Source organism: Schistocerca nitens, chromosome 5 (assembly GCF_023898315.1).
Source record: "Schistocerca nitens isolate TAMUIC-IGC-003100 chromosome 5, iqSchNite1.1, whole genome shotgun sequence".
In the NCBI taxonomy this organism is placed as follows: domain Eukaryota; kingdom Metazoa; phylum Arthropoda; class Insecta; order Orthoptera; family Acrididae; genus Schistocerca; species Schistocerca nitens.
In genome coordinates, this window is record NC_064618.1 from 242,393,584 (window position 1) to 242,416,894 (window position 23,311).

Genomic DNA, 23,311 nt, shown 5'->3' on the forward strand with positions numbered 1-23,311 from the left:
GAAGAAATGCATTGAGAAGCTATAAGAAACAGATTTGGCAAAAATGAGTATTGTGCACTGAGAAATAATTATTTTGAAAGAAATATGAACAGAATATAGAAAGCAGGTATAGATAGAACTTTTTGGGAATAATGATGAATGAAGGGAGATCTCCGAGAAGTAAAGAAAGTTTTGTTTGCAAAATACTGCAGTAAAACAAACCCTGTCCTTCCCTTGTATTATTCCGCTATATGTTTGTGTACCCTTGGGTATTTATGTTTTTCCTGTATTTATATGTTTAGCTAATAAGATTTATGTTGTAGAATTTTTCAAATACTATGTTATTTTCTTCATAAAGGTGTTTAGACATTATTTATTCTGTTTTGTTTTAATGCTCATGTGTGAAATTAATGTTTCGAAAGCTATTCTCATTATTTTATACAGGGTGTTTCAAAAATGACCGGTATATTTGAAACGGCAATAAAAACTAAACGAGCAGCGATAGAAATACACCGTTTGTTGCAATATGCTTGGGACAACAGTACATTTTCAGGCAGACAAACTTTCGAAATTACAGTAGTTACAATTTTCAACAACAGATGGCGCTGCAAGTGATGTGAAAGATATAGAAGACAACGCAGTCTGTGGGTGCGCCATTCTGTACATCGTCTTTCTGCTGTAAGCATGTGCTGTTCACAACGTGCACGTGTGCTGTAGACAACATGGTTTATTCCTTAGAACAGAGGATTTTTCTGGTGTTGGAATTCCACCGCCTAGAACACAGTGTTGTTGCAACAAGACGAAGTTTTCAACGGAGGTTTAATGTAACCAAAGGACCGAAAAGCGATACAATAAAGGATCTGTTTGAAAAATTTCAACGGACTGGGAACGTGATGGATGAACATGCTGGAAAGGTAGGGCGACCGCGTACGGCAACCACAGAGGGCAACCCGCAGCTAGTGCAGCAGGTGATCCAACAGCGGCCTCGGGTTTCCATTCGCCGTGTTGCAGCTACGGTCCAAATGACGCCAACGTCCACGTATCGTCTCATGCGCCAGAGTTTACACCTCTGTCCATACAAAATTCAAACACGGCAACCCCTCAGCTACCATTGCTGCACGAGAGACATTTGCTAACGATATAGTGCACAGGATTGATGACGGCGATATGCATGTGGGCAGCATTTGGTTTACTGACGAAGCTTATTTTTACCTGGACGGCTTCGTCAATAAACAGAACTGGCGCATATGGGGAACCGAAAAGCCCCATGTTGCAGTCCCATCGTCGCTGCATCCTCAAAAAGTACTGGTCTGGGCCGCCATATCTTCCAAAGGAATCATTGGCCCATTTTTCAGATCCGAAACTTTTACTGCATCACGCTATCTGGACATTCTTCGTGAATTTGTGGCGGTACAAACTGCCTTAGACGACACTGCGAACACCTCGTGGTTTATGCAAGACGGTGCCCGGCCACATCGCACGGCCGACGTCTTTAATTTCCTGAATGAAGATTTCGATGATCGTGTGATTGCTTTGGGCTATCCGAAACATACAGGAGGCGGCGTGGATTGGCCTCCCTATTCGCCAGACATGAACCCCTGTGACTTCTTTCTGTGGGAACACTTGAAAGACCAGGTGTACCGCCAGAATCCAGAAACAATTGAACAGCTGAAGCAGTACATCTCATCTGCATGTGAAGCCATTCCGCCAGACACGTTGTCAAAGGTTTCGGGTAATTTCATTCAGAGGCTACGCCATATTATTGCTACGCATGGTGGATATGTGGAAAATATCGTACTATAGAGTTTCCCAGACCGCAGCGCCATCTGTTGTTGAAAATTGTAACTACTGTAATTTCGAAAGTTTGTCTGCCTGAAAATGTACTGTTGTCCCAAGCATATTGCAACAAACGGTGTATTTCTATCGCTGCTCGTTTAGTTTTTATTGCCGTTTCAAATATACCAGTCATTTTTGAAACACCCTGTATATTCACTTATGTCATAATTCCTGTAACACTGATGTATATGTTATTTCGATTCTTTTGTAAAGTTTGTTACTACAAATGTTATCTGTATTGTTATGTTCTTTAATGATGTATTTTGTACCTTTGTAATTGTATTCTTATGTTATAAAATTGTAATTGTCACCAGTTCATCATATTATTAACTTGTAAGTTACATTTCACTGCACACGTTTCTGTTGGTCATAGTATATGGACAATATGTGAGAAGTAGGGACTGTTAGTGTTTGCACGTGTGCTAATAATTCAGCAAGGGACTGGATAACAGCATTGCTGGTTCTAAGGACAATTCCAAAAACTTTGTGAGTGCACAAGTGGTGGTTTATGGACTTGCTATATTGTCCGCAAGACTCTTCAATGGTGATTGTGCACCTGCACAGTCACAACAGATGGCTGCTGGCCATTTCTACAAGGACTACAGTGGGTCTACACCTTTGCTGACTCACCAGTACCATTATTTCTACAAGGACTGCAGTGGGTCTGCACCTCTCGTGGCCCACCAGTACCGCAATCTCTACCAGGACTACAGTGGGTCTGCTCTGTGATGACCTACCTACCAATACTCTTCAAAACTTCGACTGACTCTGCTGTGGGTTTGCTCTGTTGTGGCCCATTACCTGTCAGCATGTCAAGAGTCAGCACTGTCTTTCCGTTGGAAGGACAACACTACTTCTTCAAGACTGCATGGAAATCCACTACTTCTGCGTGCAATTTCTTTTACTAATGAGACTTAGTGAAGAAAAAAAACTGTAATTACTATTATGATGAATGATCAGAACTATCTTTATGGACTGTGAGAAAATTTTAGCTTTTGACCAACATTGTATCAATAAGTGTGTGCATTTGATTTCTTTGTTATTGTAATTGTGAAAAAAATTTTAACAAATATGTAGTGGCCAGTGCCCAAAAAAATTTGTAAAATTTTTTGTGGGTAGCATGGGGGCTATGTAAGTAGGCTGTTTAGGTTTTTTTATTGGTAACGCCACCTCTGTATGAAAATCACTGGCTGTGCTGTGTGCAGTCTGTGGCTGCTTTGCATTGTTGTAATACTCGCCATTGTAGTGTTAGGCAGCTGGCTGTGAACAGCGCGTAGCGTTGCGCAGTTGGAGGTGAGCCGCCAGCAGTGGTGGATGTGGGGAGAGAGATGGCGGAGTTTTGTAATTTGTCATGAACTGCTATATATATTATGACTATTAAGGTAAATACATTGTTTGTTCTCTATTAAAATCTTTCATTTGCTAACTATGCCTATCAGTAGTTAGTGGCTTCAGTAGTTTGAATCTTTTATTTAGCTGGCAGTAGTGGCGCTCGCTTTACTGCAGTAGCTCGAGTAACCAAGATTTTTGTGAGGTAAGTGATTTCTGAAACGTATAGGTTAATGTTAGTCAGGGCCATTCTTTTGTAGGGATTTTTGAAAGTCAGATTGCGTTGCGCTAACAAAATATTGTGTGTCAGTTTAAGCACAGTCTTGTATAATTGTTCAAAGGGGACGTTTCAAACGAACTGAGAGAAATGATTCTGGGGTAGTAGTAGCTCGGTGTAGCTCACATGAATGTGGAACAGCAATGCTCCAGGAACTTTCATATAAGCCCTTGGAAGAAAGACGACGTAGTTTTTGCGAAACCCTTTTCGGTAAATTGAGAGTCCTAGTGTTTGAAGCGGACTAAGCGACCGTTCCGCTAGCGCCAAAGCACATCTTCAAGTGCCTTTCCTTTCTACATATCTCGAACAGAGTTATATATAATACCACTACTTCCGAAATGTAATCAACTTCATTATTAGCTATTTGTATCTCTCTTTCATGTCCTGCTCTACACTAGTTTTGAAACTGTTGCAGCATTTTCTCTCTACTGTTAGTTACTGTGCTGTCTGTTATCTTAACTGATTCAATGTTGTAATTTCCTAACAAAATGTGCTGTTTTGTTTTCTTTCATCTCTTATTCATCTCTATTATTTTTCTTATCAAATTTCCATTGTATCTTCTCACATCCTCTCGAAGAAGTTTTTGAATAGTTTTGTTTAATTCAGCTCATTTTACCATCGCTAGCTTAAAACCCTTGCATAATAAATGCTTTGCTCCATTTTAGATTTATTTTGTCTTTCTTCCTTCGTACCTCACAACTTATTGTACTTTTTGTCTGAGTACGTTAATTGACGAGTTCCTCTTTCAAAAAATGGTTCAAATGGCTCTGAGCACTATGGGACTCAACTGCTGAGGTCATTAGTCCCCTAGAACTTAGAACTAGTTAAACCTAACTAACCTAAGGACATCACACACATCCATTCCCGAGGCAGGATTCGAACCTGCGACCGTAGCGGTCTCGTGGTTCCAGACACTTCGGCTGGCCAGTTCCTCTTTTTCAGGCACAGATCTGTAACGCTATTTTACAAGATTCTTACCTAATAACTTCATTTAATTTGGTGTATCTTCCTATTCTTAAATAATTTTTTATAAATACATTCCTAATTTTTTGCTTCAGGCATCTTCTTCTTCCACTCTGTGTCTTACGAGTGTATGACCACTTGCAGCTCGAAAGCTTTTTCAGTCATGTACATTTTTTATAGTAGATGATGTCCAAAGTTTCACTCTTAGCTCCATATGGCTGTTGGAAACTTTTATTCACTTATTTTCTTCTTGAAGAGTGTGTTGAAGGCCAACGCGCTGTTTTCGAAAATTCTAGTAGTCTACATGTCTAATGTTGGAAGTGCTATTTTTTCAAAAAAAGCGTTTTTAAGTGCTACTGCGTTCTCAGTATTCTGTTGCATGTCCCTTGACTTGTTTCATGAAGAAAATGTTTCAAACATTCATCACTAGATGGGTTATGATGTTCTTCTACAAAAAAGTGCTTCCCTCTGAAGCACTAAGTGTCATGTGTCTAGGTCTTTTACTCTCAGGTGATGTGCAGTTTGTGTGGTAAGCTTTTATTATGTTAATAAAACATCTTTATGATGAAAGAAGACAATTTGGATATAAAAACTAGTAAACAAAGTTGAAGAAACGAACAGACAATTCAACGCAAGTCTGAGATATATTATGAAAATAGGAAATAAATAAAAATAGTGGTTGTGATTTTAATTATGTGTCTGTAAAGCGTGGGATGGTTTTATGGGATAACACTAAGTTTTTGGTGAGTACGCACAGCTTTTCTTAGCTGTTCCAGGGATTTTGCAACTGTAGAGAAGACAAGAAAAGTAAGCATTGCCTTTGTTTGTAAAGCTTTAAACAAGATTGTTGAATCAGCTAAAGGTATGAAACCATTCCATATAAGTCCAGTGCATACAAGATACTTGTATTATTATAAGTAAAATATAATGCCACAGTATTAATTTCTCTTGAAACAAAAAGTATTTTTGTGATACAACAATCTAGTTTCTTGGTTTGGTACCTGGTGCTTTCTTAATAAATTACTTATTTTCTAAATTGACTCAGTGTCCTTTTTTTTTTTTCAATGATGAGGTGAGCATCATAATTCTATGGTATGAGAACACTGCCTCAAATTTTTTTCGTAATATAAATAAGTTATGTACAGAAAGAAATAAAATGTCTTTTTATTTTCCTTGTGAATCTGAGATTTGGCAATAGTTTCCCACTAAGGTATTGTTCTTCCTTTTTTGTCCAAATTTGGCATTAAAGCACTAAGTTATCAACTTATGGCAAAAATTTCTACTACTTATCATTTTCTATAATTCTTTGTAGAGGTTTTCTACCTCGTCATCAGAAATTGGCTGTGTTGGTACATGTTTCTGAATGGTTCCCACGAAATATCATTCATTTACTTTGAAACTAGTCTTACTATTTTGCCTGATATTAAATCTGTAGTGGTAATACTGGTTTTAATTTTCATGTTGACGTTCAAGTCTACAAAAGAATTTCCTCTCTGCTCGCTTCCTCTGTAGTGAAATATATGACCTGATTTTAACTTTACGTAGCCTTTATCCCTTAGCATAACTTCAAATAATCGTGTATTATAATTGATTTATAAAGATAGATGGTATAAAGATAATTTATGTGTAGGGTGGCAGTGAAATCGTAGTTTATACTATGATAAATGGTATAAATATAGATGGTATAAAGATGTTACAAAAATATTTTGTGTAGAGTGCAAATGTTGTTCGAAGAAGCCATAACATATAAATTAAATCGTCATTCAGTTATGAAAATAGATATCGAGAGTAACTGTTAGGTACGTAGGTGCACATTCAGAGACACTGGTGTTGATATGTTATGACGTGTGGAGGTAGGGATGTAGAGTAGATGGACATCATTGAGTGCTCAGGTGTCTTATATTTGATTCACAGACCGTGCAGAAAGGAAATGCTTTCTGACGAAAAGAAATAACGTCTCTTCATATAACTGACGTAATTAAAAGGTTAAGTAAATATTTCTTTAATGTGACAGGTAGCGTATCAGATGTAATAACTGAAAATCCAATACTGTTCTTGTATTGTTGAAGATTAAGCATATTGGACAGAATATGTGGAACTTCATATTGCGTTCAGGAGACTGCATTTGAGATGGAACGAAATATAGCGGGTGGAAATTAGTCGGGGCCTGTAGACTGGTATTTGAGATAATCGACGGAGGTGGCAGATCGAGATACCCGTCCCGTTTGTCACGTGTCAAAACAGGTGGAATGTCTGCGCTGATGAACTGCTGGAAGGGAAGGATTACCTCCAGGTACGTCAACTATCATGGTGAGGAACTCGTAGTGATGTAAGTATACATGTTCTGAATAAGAGCCTAAGTTTGAAATTTGACCTAAGAAGTTAAACTTGCCTTTCATTTTTATTACTTTTCACAATTTTAACTTTTTGCTTATCTTTTTGTAAACAAATTGAACTTCGTAGGTCATATTTCTAATCTGCGCATTTGTTCAGAGCACATCTTACAGTTAGTACGCTATATTGCCAAGCAGAAGGAGTTTATCAGCCAATACGCTGTTTGACACCTTAATGTTTTACCGTGAGTAAGTATGTTTGCTCATTCCAATGTTTTTATTCAACCCAGAATTTCCCATTATCCTATCAGCTTCTCATTTGATAAGATTTAGATTTTCTGACTCGCTTTTAGTCGATTGTTATAACAATCAGTAAATTATTAGTTTCCAAGAACGGTCACGTAATACCTATACCACATTTTATTTACATTTCAGTACGGTGTTACATCTTATTCACCTTTGAGGAAAGAGTATTTTCACTCCATCTGAGCGAAGTTATTTCTCAGACAAAGACAGATGTAAGGCTTGACTTTTAATGTAAGTGTAATTTAAAGTTTTGAATCATATCCAGTCCATCAGAGAAATGGAAAATCAATAACGATGATCTGTGGTTTTCGGCGTGTTTCCAGTTCTTGGACATGTGGCTGCATTGTTGAATATTCTAGTTTCACAATAAATTACGTGTCGACGACATTTAATACTCGAGGAGTATCTCAAAGCAGCGGCATCAAGGGGATGTTGCACTACGTCCGCTGCAGTCCTTAGGCTAAGGCTCGACCCTTGGTGGACGGCAACAATATACTCAGCAGTCCAGCTCCTGTAGAGGAAAAATTGGCCATAATAAAGTACAAGCATTATAATTTGAAACTTCATTAAAAAGAGGATATGAGGTCTGTCTAAAAAATATCCGACCTTTGATTTTCCCGCGCAAAATAGAGACATTAGCGCGGCCCCACTGTACGCTCGAATTTTGTCCGCGCCTTCCAGCACGTCAGTCTCTGCCTGTCGGTAGCTGAGTGAGGTGCTACACAACGTGTTCGTCAGATTACCGATTCTCTCAAGATGACTGAACGTGTTGAGCAAAGATACTGCATCAAATTTTGTCAAAAGCTTGGTGCTTCCCAAACCGAAACAATTCGTAAGATTCAACAGGTGTTTGGAGAAGATGCGGTGGGTGTAATACAAATTAAGGAGTGGTTCAACCGATTCAAAAATGGCCGCACATCAGCAGAGAGTGACCAGCGTTCTGGCAGGCCTCAAACTGCTCGGAGTGCAGCTGTTGTTGAGAGGGTGCAAAATTTGGTGATGGCAGATCGTCGTTTGACCGTGCAGGAGATTGCCCAAGAGGCTGGGGTGAGTGAAGATCCTGCACATGCAATTTTGCGTGATGATTTGAACATGCACCGAGTGGCTGCGAAATTCGTGCCCAAGTTGCTGCGCCAAAACAAAAACACCTTCGTTTTGACGTTGCACAGGACCTTCTGGACACCACCAACACTGGTGGTGGGTTTCTGAACACTGTGATGTGCCATGGGTGTACGGTTACGACCCAGAAACAAAAAGACAGTCGTCACAATGGAAGCATCCCGATTCTCCAAGGCTGGAGAAAGTGCGGCAGGTGAGAAGCAAAATCGAGGTGATGTTGACTGTCTTCTTTTTTGTATGTGCATCACTAATACGCACTGAAAGGACAAACAGTGACAAATGAGTACTATCAAGATGTTCTCCGGCGACTCCATGACGCAGTTCGGCGCAAAAGACCAGACATGTGGACGGAGAAAAACTGGCACCTGCATCACGACAACGCTCCCGCACATTCATCTCACTTTATCCAAAATTTCTTGGCCAAACATGGAATTACAGCCGTTCGCCAACCTTCCTACTCTCCAGACATGGCTCATTGCGACTTCTGGTTGTTTCCAGAATTGAAGACGCCATTGAAAGCATCCCATTTAGAGAAGAGATAATGCGGGACACGACGACGGAGCTGAACACCATTCCAAAAGAAGGTTTCCTGAGGTGTTTCCAGCAGTGGAAGGAGCGGTGGGCTAAGTGTGTGCAGGTACAAGGGGCCTACTCAGAAGGGGATTACGGTCCCAACCCGCACAGGTGTCCGAAATATTTTTCTGGCCAGAGGTCAGATACTTTTTAGACAGGCCTCGTATCTACTGTGACGGCCAAATTTTTGTGAGTTACTTGCTAGGGTGGGCAATAAAAAATGTTGAACCACTGTCTCAATTGTTTAGATCCACTGACGAAAGATTAGGCTGTTGGTAGGTAAACGACAATTTACATACCACAAAGCTGTTTTATAATTGCGTGCCAGGTAGTCCATTTTTCAAAGGGTAGTGAATAGCCTGACGTGCCTACCGACAACGTTGTATTGAAGATAGTCTCCTTTCACTATGGCAGGCATTGTTGCTCACAAGGCTAGTCGGAATCTTAAATGATACGGCTAAAACGATATTTCCCGCACACGGAGTACACGAACAATATGGAAAATGCTGTGTTCAAAGAATATCATAACGGGGAAAAATCAGTCAATGTAGAGACATTACCTCACCTGAACTATGCAGCTCATTTGTTGGACCGTGGGCGACTGAAAATAGTAGATTTTGTCATTTTACTGTTGATGTTTGGCAGTATACAAGGTGTCCATAATTAAAGTTACAGTTTCAAAAACGCTGTAGAAAGAGAACCAGAATGACATCAAATGTGAACACCTTCTTATTGACACAGGGGAAACGTAATAGAACAAAAAATTTAACGAAAATGTGATCAGTAGATGGCGCTGCAAACGAGAGAATATGCACAACAACGGACGCGCGGTACATGGTTGTTCCTCAGTTTCCCAACATGGCTGTCTCCATGAAGTGTCGCACCCTGCTGCTAAAGCTCTTTTACAAGAACGGCGACTGTGCGCCAACAGCCCTGCAGATGTTCTGGACACTCATTGGCAAGGCGCTGCCGATGTCAGCTGAGGGTATGGGGAAAATGAGTACAAAATTCGAAACGACAGCTTCTTTTAACGTACTATGTAGCAAAGGAAGAAAAGCAATCTGTGGAAGATGTGGCTACAGCATTTCAGGAGGGGTCATGTGGCGGTGTGTAAATGTGCATTGCACGGGGAACTATATGAACTTTGGACATGCCTGCGAGCACAGTGCACAAAACCCTACGAAATATTCTGGATTGCTATCTATATAAAATCACCCGTTCTGAAGAGTTGCTTGAGCCGTGCTCACTCCCAACTATGCATTTTCGTGAACTTCGCTGTCTATCTGTGTTTGGTTCCCCGCCCTTGTGGTTACATCGTGGTTCTTCTTCCTTCTACGTGTGGCAGCAGAGATGTGTATTGATATTTGTGCTGTGTACCATCTTTGGTTTGGTGCATATGGTTTCTGACTAGGGGGTCTGGAGGCAGTCAGTCAGTTGTTGCGGATGAGGGAAATTACCTCCGCGCGGTGCAGTCGGCTGGGGCCGCTGGCAGCCCCTGCGCAGTGACGGAGCGTGTGTGGAGCTGTCCGATCGCTATGAGCTTCGTGGTTCACCGACCCCGGACGTCAAAGTTGAGTAGTAGTTTCAACTACCCAAGTCACGTCCATTCATGTTGTGGTGGTTCGTTTTGGTGGTTTGCTGTTGGGGAGGTTTCTCTGTGAGCAACACTGAGTGTTTCTACTGCTGAAATTTAGCCACCATGCGGTGCAAATAACTATTTTGGTCGACTACAATTTGAGTGCACCAGTGGAATTTTCTGTCTTGTAGCCGTTAATGTTCCAGTTACCTGCCCTGGCCAGTAACGTAATTTCAGGCAGCGTCCATTCCTCACCTGTTGTCCCTACCCAACATGGTGTGTAATTTTGACAGCTAATACATACTCCATTGTGGATTATCACGTTTGTAACCTTCCAGTTTGAGTTCTAATGTACTGATCGACGGGAAGCAAGTCATGGTGTCAGTCAGTCCATGGCTGTCCCCTGGTTTGGTTCCGATGGATCAACTGTAGTTGAGCTCACCACATGTCTCACCTAAGTGAACGAGGACAGACCGACCTCCCTGGAGGCTTCTGAGTGCCACCGGTGTTCAGTTACCTGTTGTCAGCTACTTTAAATTCAATATTTATGGTTATTTTTTTATTTTCTTAAAAATTTTGTAAAATTAATTTTTAAATTTATCTTTCAAGCTTAAACATTGCGGCCTGCTGCCTTTAAAAGATTATGGTAATATATTCTAGAATTTTGAAATTTAATTGTGGCCCTCAGCCATTTGTATTGCATTTGCATATGTTTGCTGTTTTTTTTTTAATTATTTAGTTGCTATCTTAATTCGGTTCTTATCTTCTTGATTTGTTAGGATTTCTTGTTTGGAAGCCTTCAGCTGTTAAAGAGTTGCTTTCAGTAAAAGTCTACCAAAGTGCCGCTTTGGTTGTAAAGGTTATTAAATTACAATAAATGACAATTAGAAGGAGAAACTGACCTCAACCTTTGACCCTTTCCACAATCCTACTACCTGTTCTGCCCAGCGGGTTTAGCGGGCGTATCATTGCTTCTTGCCGACCTGCCAGCAAGACAAACGTTCGCTCTGGAATTTCTTTCTCGCGTAAGTGCACACTGAATGGCCATAGGACATTCTTTGGACGGATGTAGCCCATTTCCATCTCAGAGGTCATGTCAATACGCAGAACTGTAGAATATGGCAACGGGAAATCCGCACGCACATCAGCTGGTACAGTTTCATTCTCCAAAGCTGACTGTATGAAGCGGACTGACGGCGTCCGTATTTTTTCGAGGAGATGAGACCTGCGGGTCCTGTTATCTGTACTGTTGCTAGTAAACGCTGTGAAAATCTTTTGCGCACCAAAGTCAATCCATGCCTTCAACAGCGTGGATGTGTGGGTGGGATCATTTTTATGCAAGAAGGTGCTCCTCTTTCTCGATTTCAGCTTGTGGAGGGAAACGGTGGACAGCATATTGAACGTGTGTTGCGCCCGTCTCACGACAATTAGAAACTGATGTCATTTTGCTTTTTATGCGGTTTTTGGCCGCTGGAAATTAAAAACCGACTTATCCCTTCCGATGTAGTACGTTCTCGCCGTGGTGGATGGACTTACCTAACTAACAATGTCACTGCTGTGGACTGGCGGACTTGCACAGCCATGCACATTGAACAGTAAGGATGGCGTAATGTGCAGCTCAAACCATAGCTGTGGTACTGCGATTCATCTACCATTTGTAACCGACCCGACTTACGTTAAGACGCTTACAGCGCCATCTATTTGTAAGGTTTTAGTTAAATTTTTTTGGTCCACGACGTTTCCTCATGCGTCAATAATGCTCTATTTAAATTTGACGCCATTTTGAGCAGTGGTTCTCATTCTAAAGCGTTTTAAAACTGGAACTTTAATTATGTACAACAGGTATCTACGGAGCAGAAGGCTCACAGTATGTGTACTTGAGACACCACACAACCTCGTTGCCTACTTTCAGGGCAATTTGGATGGCGAGGGGAAATTCCAGAGAGCGGAGCTCGTACATGTAAAGACACACACACACAGGAGCGCGCGCGCGCGCGCGCGCGCGCGCACACACACACACACACACACACACACACACACATTTTGCTGTTGCAATCATAGCCCAGTATTTTGCCGCCATCATAAGCGAAACAGCCAGTCAGTATGTACCCACCATAGGGGATCATCTTGCTCTCTGTAGTCCCACTTGGTGCGTAAATATGAGTGAGTCCGATCTTAGCATCCACTAGATGCAAGGCACAGTAGACCCACGTATTGTCACAACGTTATTTCCACGTCTCAACGCATACAAACACACCATCACTCAATATCTTCAAGACAAACGAGATCTTTAATGCAGTATTTCAGTTAAGTGGCATATTATCGCAATGCAGAAGTACAACTACGAAAACAATGATGGTTCACCTCACTAAGCACCCTTTTGGAACGAAAAACATAATACATCATGTTCCGCACTATAAAAATATAACTCATGATGCTGACTGGTTAATATACATATACATCTACATGTACATGGCTACTTTGCAAATCACATTTAAGTGTCTGGCAGCGGGTTCATCAAACCCTCTTCATTCTAATTCTCTTTTACTTCTCTCTCGAACAGCACCCAGAAAAAAACGAACACCTATATCTTTCCGTGTGATCTCTGATTTCCCTTCCTTTATTATGATCATCGATACACCCTATGTAGGTCGACGTCAACAAAATATTTTTGGATTCCAAGGAGAAAGTTAGTGATAGAAATTTCGTGAGAAAATCTCGCCGCAATGAGAAACGACTTCGTTTTAGTATCGCGTCCATGACACTCTCTCCCCTATTTCTCTATAATACAAAACGTGCTGCCCTTCTTTGAATTTTTTTGATGTACAACGTTAAACCTATCTGACGAGGATCCCACACCGCGCAGCAGTACTCCAAAAGAGAACGGACAAGCGTAGTATAGGTAGTCTCCTTAGTAGATCTGTTGTATCCCCTAAGTGTTCCGCCAATAAAATGCAGTCTTTAGTCCGCCCTCTCCAAAACATTTTCAATGTGTTCTTTCCAATTTACACTAAAGAGCCATAGAAACTGGTACACTTCCCTAATATCGTGCAGGGCCCTCGCGAGCTTGCAGAATTGCCGCAACACGACGGGACATGGACTCGACTGACGTGTGACGTCGTGCTGGAGCGACCTGACACTATGAATCCTCCAGGAACGACCATAAATCCGTAACAGTACGAGGAGGTGGAGAAATCTTCTGAACAGCTCGGTGCATGGCATTCCAGATACGCTCAATAATGTTCATATATGGGGAGCTTGGTGCCCAGCGGAGTGTTTGAACTCAGAAGAGTGTTCCTGGAGCCACTCTGTAGCAATTTTGGATGTGTGGGGTGTCGCATCGCCATGCTGGAATTTTCCAAGTCCATAGAAATGTACAATCGACATGAATGGATGCAGGTGATCAGACAGAATGCTTACGTACTTTTCACCTGTCAGAGGCGTACCTCGACGCATCAGGGGTCCCATATCACTGCAACTGCAAATGCCTCACACCATTACAGAACCTCCACCAGCTTGAACAGTCGCTCCTGACTTCCAGGGTCTGTGGATTCATGAGACTGTCTCCATACCCGTACACGTCCATCCGATCGATGCAATTTGAAATGAGACTCGTCCGACCAGTCAACATGTTTCCAGTCATCAACAGTCCACTGTCGGTGTTGACGGGCCTATGCGAACAGTAAAGCTTTGTGGCGTGCAGTCATCAAGGGTACACGAGGGGGCCTTCGGCTCCGAAAGCCCGTACCGACGATGTTTCGTTGAATGGTTCGCACGCTGACACTTTTTGATGGCCCAGCATTGAAATCTGCACCAATCTGCAAAAGGGCTGGACTTCTGTCACGTTGAACGATTCTCATCAATCATATTTGGTCCCGATCTTGCATGATCTTTCTCCGGCCGTAGCGATTTCGGAGATTTGATCTTTTACCGGTTTCCTGATATTCATGGCACCCTCGTGAAAGGGTCGTACGGGAAAATCCCCACTTCATTGCTACCTCGGACATACTGTGCCCAATCGCTCGTGCGCTGACTACACCCTACCACGATCCAACTCACTTAAATCTCGATAACTTGCCATTGAAGCTGTCTTATATAGGTGTTGCCGACAGTAGCGCAGTATTCTGCCTGTTTACATATCTCTGTATTTGAATACGAATGCCTATACCAGTTTCTTTGGCGCTTCAGTGCAAGTTGCTTGTAATTGTAATTTCTGGGTATTTAGCTGAATTTACGGCCTTTAGACATGTGTGATTTATCGTGAAAACGAATTTTAATGCTTTCTTTTTGGCACTCATATGGGCAACCACACGCTTTTCTTTATTTTGGGTCAATTGCCAAGTTTTACACCTTATCTAAATCGTTTTGCAGTTGGTTTTGGTCTTCTCATGACTTTACTAGAAGATACACGACAGCGTCATCTGCAAAAACATAAGACCGCTGCTCTGACTGTTTCTTAAATCGTTTATATAGATAAGGAACAACACAGGATCTATAACACTACCATGGGGAACGCCAGAAATCACTTCTGTCATACTCGATGACCTATCGTCGATTATTACAAACTGTGACCTCTCTGACACGAAATCACGAATCCCGTCGCGTAGCAGACTATATTACGTAAGCACGCAATTTTATTACAAGCCGCTTTTGAGATACGGTGTCAAAAGCCTTCTGGACATCTAGAAATACAGAATTAATTTGAAATCTCTTGTCGATATGACTCAACACTTTGTGTGAGTAAAGAGTTAGTTGTGTTTCACAAGAACGATATTTTCTAAATTCTTGTTGACAATGTGTCAATAGACCATTCTCTTCGATGTAGTTCGTAATGTTCGAAAACATAAGTTCCAAACTCCTGCTGCATATCGACATTGATGATATGGGCCTGTAATTTATTGGATTACTCCTATTGCCTTTCTTAAATATTGGTGTGAGCTGTGCAACATTCCAGTCTTTTGGGACGGATCTTTAGTCGAGCGAGCAGTTGTAGATGATTGTTAAGTATGGAGCTACTGCATCAGCATACTCTGAGAGGAACCTAATTGATTTACAATCTGGATCGGAATACTTGTTTTCATTAAATGATTGCTTCACAACTCCGAGGTTATCTACTTCTAAGTTACTCGTGTTGGCAGCTGTTCTTTGTTCGAATTCTGGAATAATTACTTCGTCTTCTTTGGTGAAGGAATTTCGGAAGGCTGTGTTTAGCAATTCTGTTTTAGCAGTACTGTCGTCGCTCATACTTCCTTTGCTGTCGTGCAGAGAAGGCACTGATTGTGTCTTTCAGTTGGTATACTCTACATACGAAAAGCATCTTTTTAGATTTTCTGCCAGGTTTCGAGAAAAAGTTTCGTTATGGAAACTATTATAAGCATCCAGCATAGAAGTCCACGCTAAATTTAGAGCTTCTGTAAAAGATAATCAATCTTGGGGATTTTGGATTTTTTTGTTGTTTCTGCAACAATGTTCTGATGTTTTATGTACCATGGGAAATCAGATCCGTCGTTTGTTAATTCAGAATAAAGTTCTTAATTGCTGTCGATACTAGTCATTTGAATGTAAGCCGCATATGTTTACACTTGCATTGTTAACATGGAAGGAGTGGAGATTGTTTCTCAGGAAGGCGTCAAGTAAATTTTTTATCGCCTTTTTTGAATTTGAAAATCTGTAACACACAGTTACCTGTCGTAACCGTAGTGCAGACACCTCTAAAATGTTTACAATCTGTCTCTTCTTTCCTTATCTTAAGCAACCACTAAATAATTTCAGGAGCTAACTCCAAGGTAAGATCGATGACATTTTTATACGCCAGAGTCACATTTCCCAATACGTTAACACAAACCGCGTACCAAAAATATCGCGTTTTTGAGAGACGTTGAATTGTGGTGTATCAGTTAAACTCCACATTTTCGCATTGCGGAAGTATAACTACGGGAAGTACCAAATACGACATGTTAGCACAGTAAACACTTGAATTAGTATGCACCTGCTCAGTTTGCTTCAGTTAAGCAATCAGAGAACAGGTTCTGTGACGTCACGGAAACATCTCTGTTTCGCCATGCAAAACTGTGGACTCAGTCACATATTCCGAGGCAATTTGCGCTTAGAACTTGATGTTTAGCACTTTAGAAATCGAATGGTCGTTACACGTACTCGCAGTTTCCGTTTTAAATTTTGCAAGTGGCTTTTCTGTTGCTAGATGCGCAGAGTAAAGACTACGCCAATTAGATCAAATGTAACTGTTCTTTTTTGAGCAGATCCAAATGGGAATGAAGATTTAGAAACAGATTTTTAAAAATTCCTGTCATGTAGTAAACGTCTTTGGAACCATCATTCCCTGTGAATACTCCAACATATGACGTCTTTCCTTGGTGATTACAGTAAATGCTGATGCCTCGCATTCCCAGTCTTATCCTGATTTCTTCATACATTTTAGTACATCCTCTAATGTAGTAAACGTCCTTGGGTCAATCATTTTCTGGGAATACTCCAACACATCACCATTTCCTATGCTACTTATAGTAAGTGCTGATATCTTGTTTTGACAGAAGCAAAAAGGGCAATCGTCATGTTGACACAACTATTTACTAAGCTAACGTTTTGTATTTCGTGTTTTCTTAGCTACTTATTTGAGAAAGCGGTAGAGAATGTGCAATCCACAAAGTTTCTGGGCATGCACATTGATCAAAACTTAAGTTGGAAAGACCGTATGAAGTATTTATCCCACATGCTCAATTCGGCAAGTTTCGTATTGAGGATAATATCTATAATTTGCAACATAGAGTGTGCTAGATTAGTGTATTTTGGTTACCTTCGAACTACAGACAAGCGCCACTCGAATTATAACACACAATTCTCCGAGAAATCACTGTAGGCTCCTCTTCAAAAAATGACAAATACTCACAATATCATCACTGTATATATAAATGCATTCTGTGTACAAGAGCAGACCTGAGCAATTTACGTATCAATGAGGCCTGCCACAATTATAACACAATCGTAAAAAATTACATGTATAAAGAGTACGAATAACAAAAAACCCAAAACATGTAAGTTATTTTGGAATAAAACTTTACAATGCTCTGCCAGTGTACATGAAGGAAATAAGAGATGAAGTGAAATTTAAGACTGAGCTTAAAAATTACCTTTTATGTAAAAGTTTCTATGACGTACATGAGTACTTTGAATGTGTGTAAAATTCTTATCTTAACATTTATGTACATGTTCAAGACAAATGTTGTACTCGCAAAAATACATTGAAAATAGATACTTAAGTGATATTCTGTTATTATGTTTGTATTACATGTACTTTGCATGTTAATTACACATCTGACAATTTCTACATCATGTAAATGATTTACAGGAAGATAATAAAATCAAGTGGAATGAAACAGTAAAAAAAAAGTTTCAGTGATGCTCCACAATAAAGATCTCTAAGAAACACGTATTTTTCGTATGTTTCTTGTGTTGGTGTTGGGAAATGTGATGTCAATGGATAAAAGTATCATACATGTTATCTTGGAGCTAGCTCTTAGTATTATTTAGTAGCTGATTACGAACAGGAAAGATTTTAGTGAACTCTAGCTCTATAGTTTCGATTCGTAAATGTTGCAGCGTTTCTCACTCTATACCACAAGAAACATAACCTCAAGTGGGCCTAAGACTCAAAGTAATAAAACTCTGTATTATCCGGTCAATAATGTCAAATATACTTTTCTAGTTTAGAATATGATGCGTTATCTTTATCCACCCAAAATGAGGCCTGGTGAGGGAAAGCATTACATAAAAGCTTCTTCAGGTGACGAAAGTTCATTTATTGAACCATCAGTGGAACATAACCGCAAGCAGGCCTGAGATTTAAAGTTGGTTGGTTGATATCGGGAAGCAGACCAAACAGCGAGGTAATCGGTCCCATCGGATCAGGGAAGGAAAGGAAAGGAAGTGAACCGAACCATCCTGGCATGTCCCCGGTGTGATTTAAAGAAATCACGGAAAAGCTAAACCAGAATGGCCGGAAGCGGGTTTGAACCGTCGTCCTCCTGAATGCGAGTCCAGTGTGCTAACCACTGCGCTACCTCGAAAGTAATAGACAGCTATATTAGCTGGTCAGTAACGTCAGTTATGTCTTTTATGTTTATTATGTCGTTTATGCATGACGGGACGCCACCCCATTTTCTACTGATCGTGCTATAGTACCTCACAGCAACGTTTCATGGGTGGTGGATTGGTCGAGGAGGTCCAGTAGCAGTAGCATGAGCTTTCTGTTCACCGGACGTGAATTCGTTGTATATCTCTCTATGCGGACATTTAAAAGGATTCATGTATGCCCAACACGTCGACTGTGAGGAAACCTTACAGGAGCGTGTGACCAATGCATATGACTCGATCTGAATGCAGCTAGGTGTATTTGAAAGAATGCATCGTTCACTGGGAAGAAGGGCTGAAGGATGTATCCAATTGCGTGGTAACCACATGGACCACTGTATATAGTGATCATTTCTATGCAACAAAGAAATGGGAATGAGATTAAACACTGACTCATACTTTAACGGGTATTGTTTTCCGTACACGTCATTATAGAAACTTTTATTTTAGTTTTCATCAATACTACCTGTCGCAGGAACATGTGACTGTATTTTCTTAAACAACATATATGAGTAACACTGTCACGAGCTGGACAATGTTCACCGTCTGCAGTCAAATGCATGTAATTGGTAATACAAAAAGTGTAGTAACGTATGAATTGGGCTACTGATAGATCTTGAGACAGCTAAAAAGTTTTGTAGTCTACAGGACTTTGCCTTCCTTACCTAAGTTACAAGCGGTGACGACATAGAAAGGAGTCTCACAACCGACCGCCATGAGGACAGGATAGATGAGATTCCCAAAAAGCGCTGCTATGAAGCCGCACATCATGGTCAGAGACATCGCCATAGTCCTGCAACAGAAAACTTTGTCAGGGGAAGAGTATATATCCAACTATGACAAATAACCAGCGTACAGAACTGAATTACAATGCAGGTTCACTGTCTGCCGTCGATCAAAGACAAACGTGTTACCTCCCCCTGCGGCATTTATACTTCAGCAGTATGCAAAATTTGAGAGCGAAAGTAACTTTCGCATGATGTGGCACTGCCAAGTAACACACCTCAACCAAATATGGACCACACATAGCAAAACTGCTGCAATATAATTCAAAATGTGGCTATAGGCAATACGCAATGAGACGAACAGATATGACACTTTTATTCAAAGACAATAATTACACTGAAGTCGCCTCAATTTATGATCGTCCCCTGTACAATACAAAAGGCGAGACATGGTTCATAATGGGATGTGTGGTGGCCACATTTGGCAATGGATACTCGGGGACGCGCTCCCATGCTGGCCACTAGGTTGATAAGGGATTCTTGTGGTGGAGCGTTCCATTCATCCACCAGTGCGGTTGATAATTGCTGGATGGTCGTTGGTACACGTGGACGTGTTGTAATACGTCTCCCTAAAGTATCTCACACGTGCTTAGAGGGAATATGCATACCACTCCATTCATCGACTAGCCTCTAGTTCCAAGAACTTCTCTACCTGCGCTCCTCGATGCGATCGCGCATTGTCTTCCATAAAAATAAAGTTAGGGCCGAATGCACCAGTGAAAAGGTGCACAAGGGAAGGAGTACCGTCACACAATAACGTTGACCAGTGAGTCTAACTCGTTCAAAGATGTGCAGTTAAGCAAACCAATCCATCATTATACCTCGCCACACCATAATACCAGTAGCACCAAAACCATCATGTTCGACGTGATGATGGACGTACCCTCATATGGACAGGGGCGGGAAGACGTAATGGACCAAGGTCCACTGTCGAACGCGATCGTTTTGGTGGTACATGTATTATGGTGTGGGTAAGCATAACCTCACATGGACGACTGACGTCCCAATCTTTGAAGACGGTACAACACCAGTCAACGTTATTGTGACTACTCCTTCCACATGTGCTTTTTTGGAGTACATTCGGCCCTACTTCATTTTTACGGTTGACCTTGCGTTGTCGCATTCTGTGACACTAGTGAAGGAGTTTGTAGAACGAGAGGATATTCGCCGAATGAAATGGCCTGCCCATTCTCCCGACTTAAATCCCACCGAGGACGTGTGGCGTACGTTGGGAGGACACACTGCAGCACGTTCACACGCACCAACGACCATTCAGCGGTTGTCACCCGCGCAGATGGAGGAATAGAACGCCACACCACTAAGAACTCCTTGGAAACCTTGTGGCTAGTGTGGGGACATGTTACTGAGCATGCACTGCCGTCCGTGGCGATCGCAAACAACATTAAAGACCATATCCCCCCTTTTGTAATGTCTGCGGTACCATCGTAAATCGTGATGAGTTCAGAGTAATTATTATCTTTCAATAAAAGTATCATTCCTGTTCGTTCACAGCGTCTCAGTCAACTTCTGCACTACACTGCAGCAGTTCCTTCTATGTAAAGTCCTAGTTCCATCTAGCTACACTATGTGATCAAAAGTATCCGGACACCCCCAAAAACAAACGTTTTTCATATTAGGTGCATTGTGCTGCCACCTACTGCCAGGTACTCTATATCAGCGACCTCAGTAGTCATTAGACATTGTGAGAGAGCCGAATGGAGCGCTCCGCGAAAGTCACGTACTTCGAACCTGGTCAGGCGATTGGGACTTGTGTCATACTTCTGTAAGCGAGGTTTCCACAGTCCTAAACATCCCTAGGTCCACTGTTTCCGATGTGATAGTGAAGTGGGAACGTGAAGGGACACGTACAGCACAGAAGCGTACAGTTGACTTCGTCTGTTGACTGACAGAGACCGCCGACAGTTGAAGAGGATCGTAATGTGTAATAGTCAGACATCTATCCAGACCATAACACAGTAATTCCAAACTACTTCAGGATCCGTTGCAAGTACTATAACAGTAGGTGGGAGATGAGAAAACTTGGATTTCATGGTCGAGCGGCTCCTCATAAGCCACACATCACACCGGTAAATGCCAAACGACGCCTTGCTTGGTGTAAACATTGGACGATTGAACAGTGGAAAAATGTTGTGTGGAATGACGAATCACGGTGTACAATGTGGCGATCCGATGGCAGGGTGTGGGTATGGCGAATGCCAGGTGAGCGTCATCTGCCAGCGTGTATAGTGCCAACAGTAAAATTCGGAGGCGGTGTTGCTACGGTGTGGTCGTGTTTTTCATGGAGGCGGCTTGCACCCCTTGTTGTTTTGCGTAGCACTATCACAGAACAGCCCTACATTGCTGTTTTAAGCACATTCTTGCTTCCCACTATTGAAGAGCAATTTGGGGATGGTGACTGCTTCTTTCAGCACAATCGAGCACCTCTTCATAATTCACGGCCTATGGCGGAGTGGTTACACAATAACATCCCTGTAATGGACTGCCCTGCACAGAGTCCTAAGCTGAATCCTATAGTGCACCTTTGGGATGTTTTGGAACGTCGACTTCGTGCCAGGCCTCACCGACCGACATTGATACCTCTCCTCAGTGCAGCACTCTGTGAAGAATGGGCTGCCTTTCCCCAAGAAACATTCCAGCACCTGATTGAACGTATATTTGCGAGAGTGTTTGCTGTAATCAAGTGTAAGGATGGGCCAACACCATACTGAATTCCAGCACTACCGATGGAGGGCGCCACGAGCTTGTAAGTCATTTTTAGCCAGGTGTCCGGATACTTCTGATCAAGTTTTGCACGCCAATGTATATACTCCACACAAATGCTTTCAGAAACGGCTTCGTAACGCTTGAATTTATATTACATGTTAACATGTTCCTCTTCTCAAAAAAAAGCTTTTCTTGCCGTTCCGAGACTCATTTTGTATAATTTCTACTTCTGTCATGATCAGTTATTTTACTGCGCAAGTAGGAAAACTCGTCTACATCCTTTAACATCATATTTCCTAATAGATTTCCCTCAGCATCGTCTAATTTCATTCAACTATATTCTATTACCCTTGTTTTACTTTTGTTGGTGTTCATATTATAACCTCTTCCCAGAACACTATCTACTCCGTTTAGCTGTTCTTCCAAGTCCTTTGCTGACTCTGATCGAACTACAATGTTATCGGCAAACGTCAAAATTTTTGTTTCTCCTTCCTAATTCCTTTAGGAAATCCTCGTCAGCTTCCTGTACTGCACGGGCTTTGATCAACTGGATGAAATGTAATGTGGCTGCAACGTTGTCTCACTCCTTTCTCAGCTGCTATCTTCCTTTCTTATGCTTCGATTCTTAAAACTACGTTCTGGTTTCTGCATTAGTTGTAGATAATTTATCGTTTTCTGTATTTCATCCCTGTTACTATCGGAAAATTTCACTGTAGACTAAAGTGACAAATGTTTTCCTTTATATCTACAATCGCTGTAGAAGTGGTTTTGTGTTTCTCGAACTTATTTTCTGAGAGAAGACATAGATTCATTGATGCTTTGTGTGTTCCTAACTTTCGCTGAAACCCAAACTGATTGGCTTTTACCGGTCGTTCCATTCTAATGTAGATATTTAGTGTTTATATTTTGTATTCACGATGTATTAAAGTTGGTGGTTCGGTGGTATTCAAATATGCTATCAGTAGGCTAGACTTCTTTGTTACTGGATTGATTATATTCTTCTTGAACCACGAGGGAAGCACGACTGTGTTACATATCCTACATACCAGGAGGAACACTTTTGTTCTGATAGATTCTACCAAGATTCTTAATAATTGTTCCCCTATGTTACCTTCATCCACTTCCTCTTCCCTTTCCATAAAGCTGTCTTCTAACTTCTTTCTATGTATTTATCGTCTATGAAGTACTTCCAGCCTTCAACCCTCCCTTCCTTGCTACGTATTGACTTATAATCCGAGCTATTGATATTCACAGAGCTACTCCAACTTTATGCAAACATTTATTTAATTTTGCTATAGATGACATTATCAATATTTCCTATAGTCATGCATGCTTCTACAGCTTTCGCTTTCTTCTCTCTAAC

At 41.3% G+C, this 23,311-nt stretch overlaps 1 protein-coding gene across 2 annotated transcripts in view; it reads right to left on the reverse strand.

Annotated features, from left to right (window-relative positions):
* Positions 1 to 7,091: 7,091 nt before the first annotated feature.
* The window catches only part of LOC126259774 (probable metabolite transport protein CsbC), a 198,155-nt gene continuing 181,935 nt past the window's right edge, over positions 7,092 to 23,311 (reverse strand). For both annotated transcript variants that reach the window (XM_049956778.1, XM_049956777.1), the window contains 2 exons: positions 19,105 to 19,232; positions 7,092 to 7,534 (listed from right to left, as the gene is read on the reverse strand). In XM_049956778.1, the coding sequence (XP_049812735.1) occupies positions 7,479 to 7,534; positions 19,105 to 19,232 (184 nt within the window). In that variant the 3' untranslated portion in view covers positions 7,092 to 7,478. The remainder of the gene's footprint in view (positions 7,535 to 19,104; positions 19,233 to 23,311) is intronic.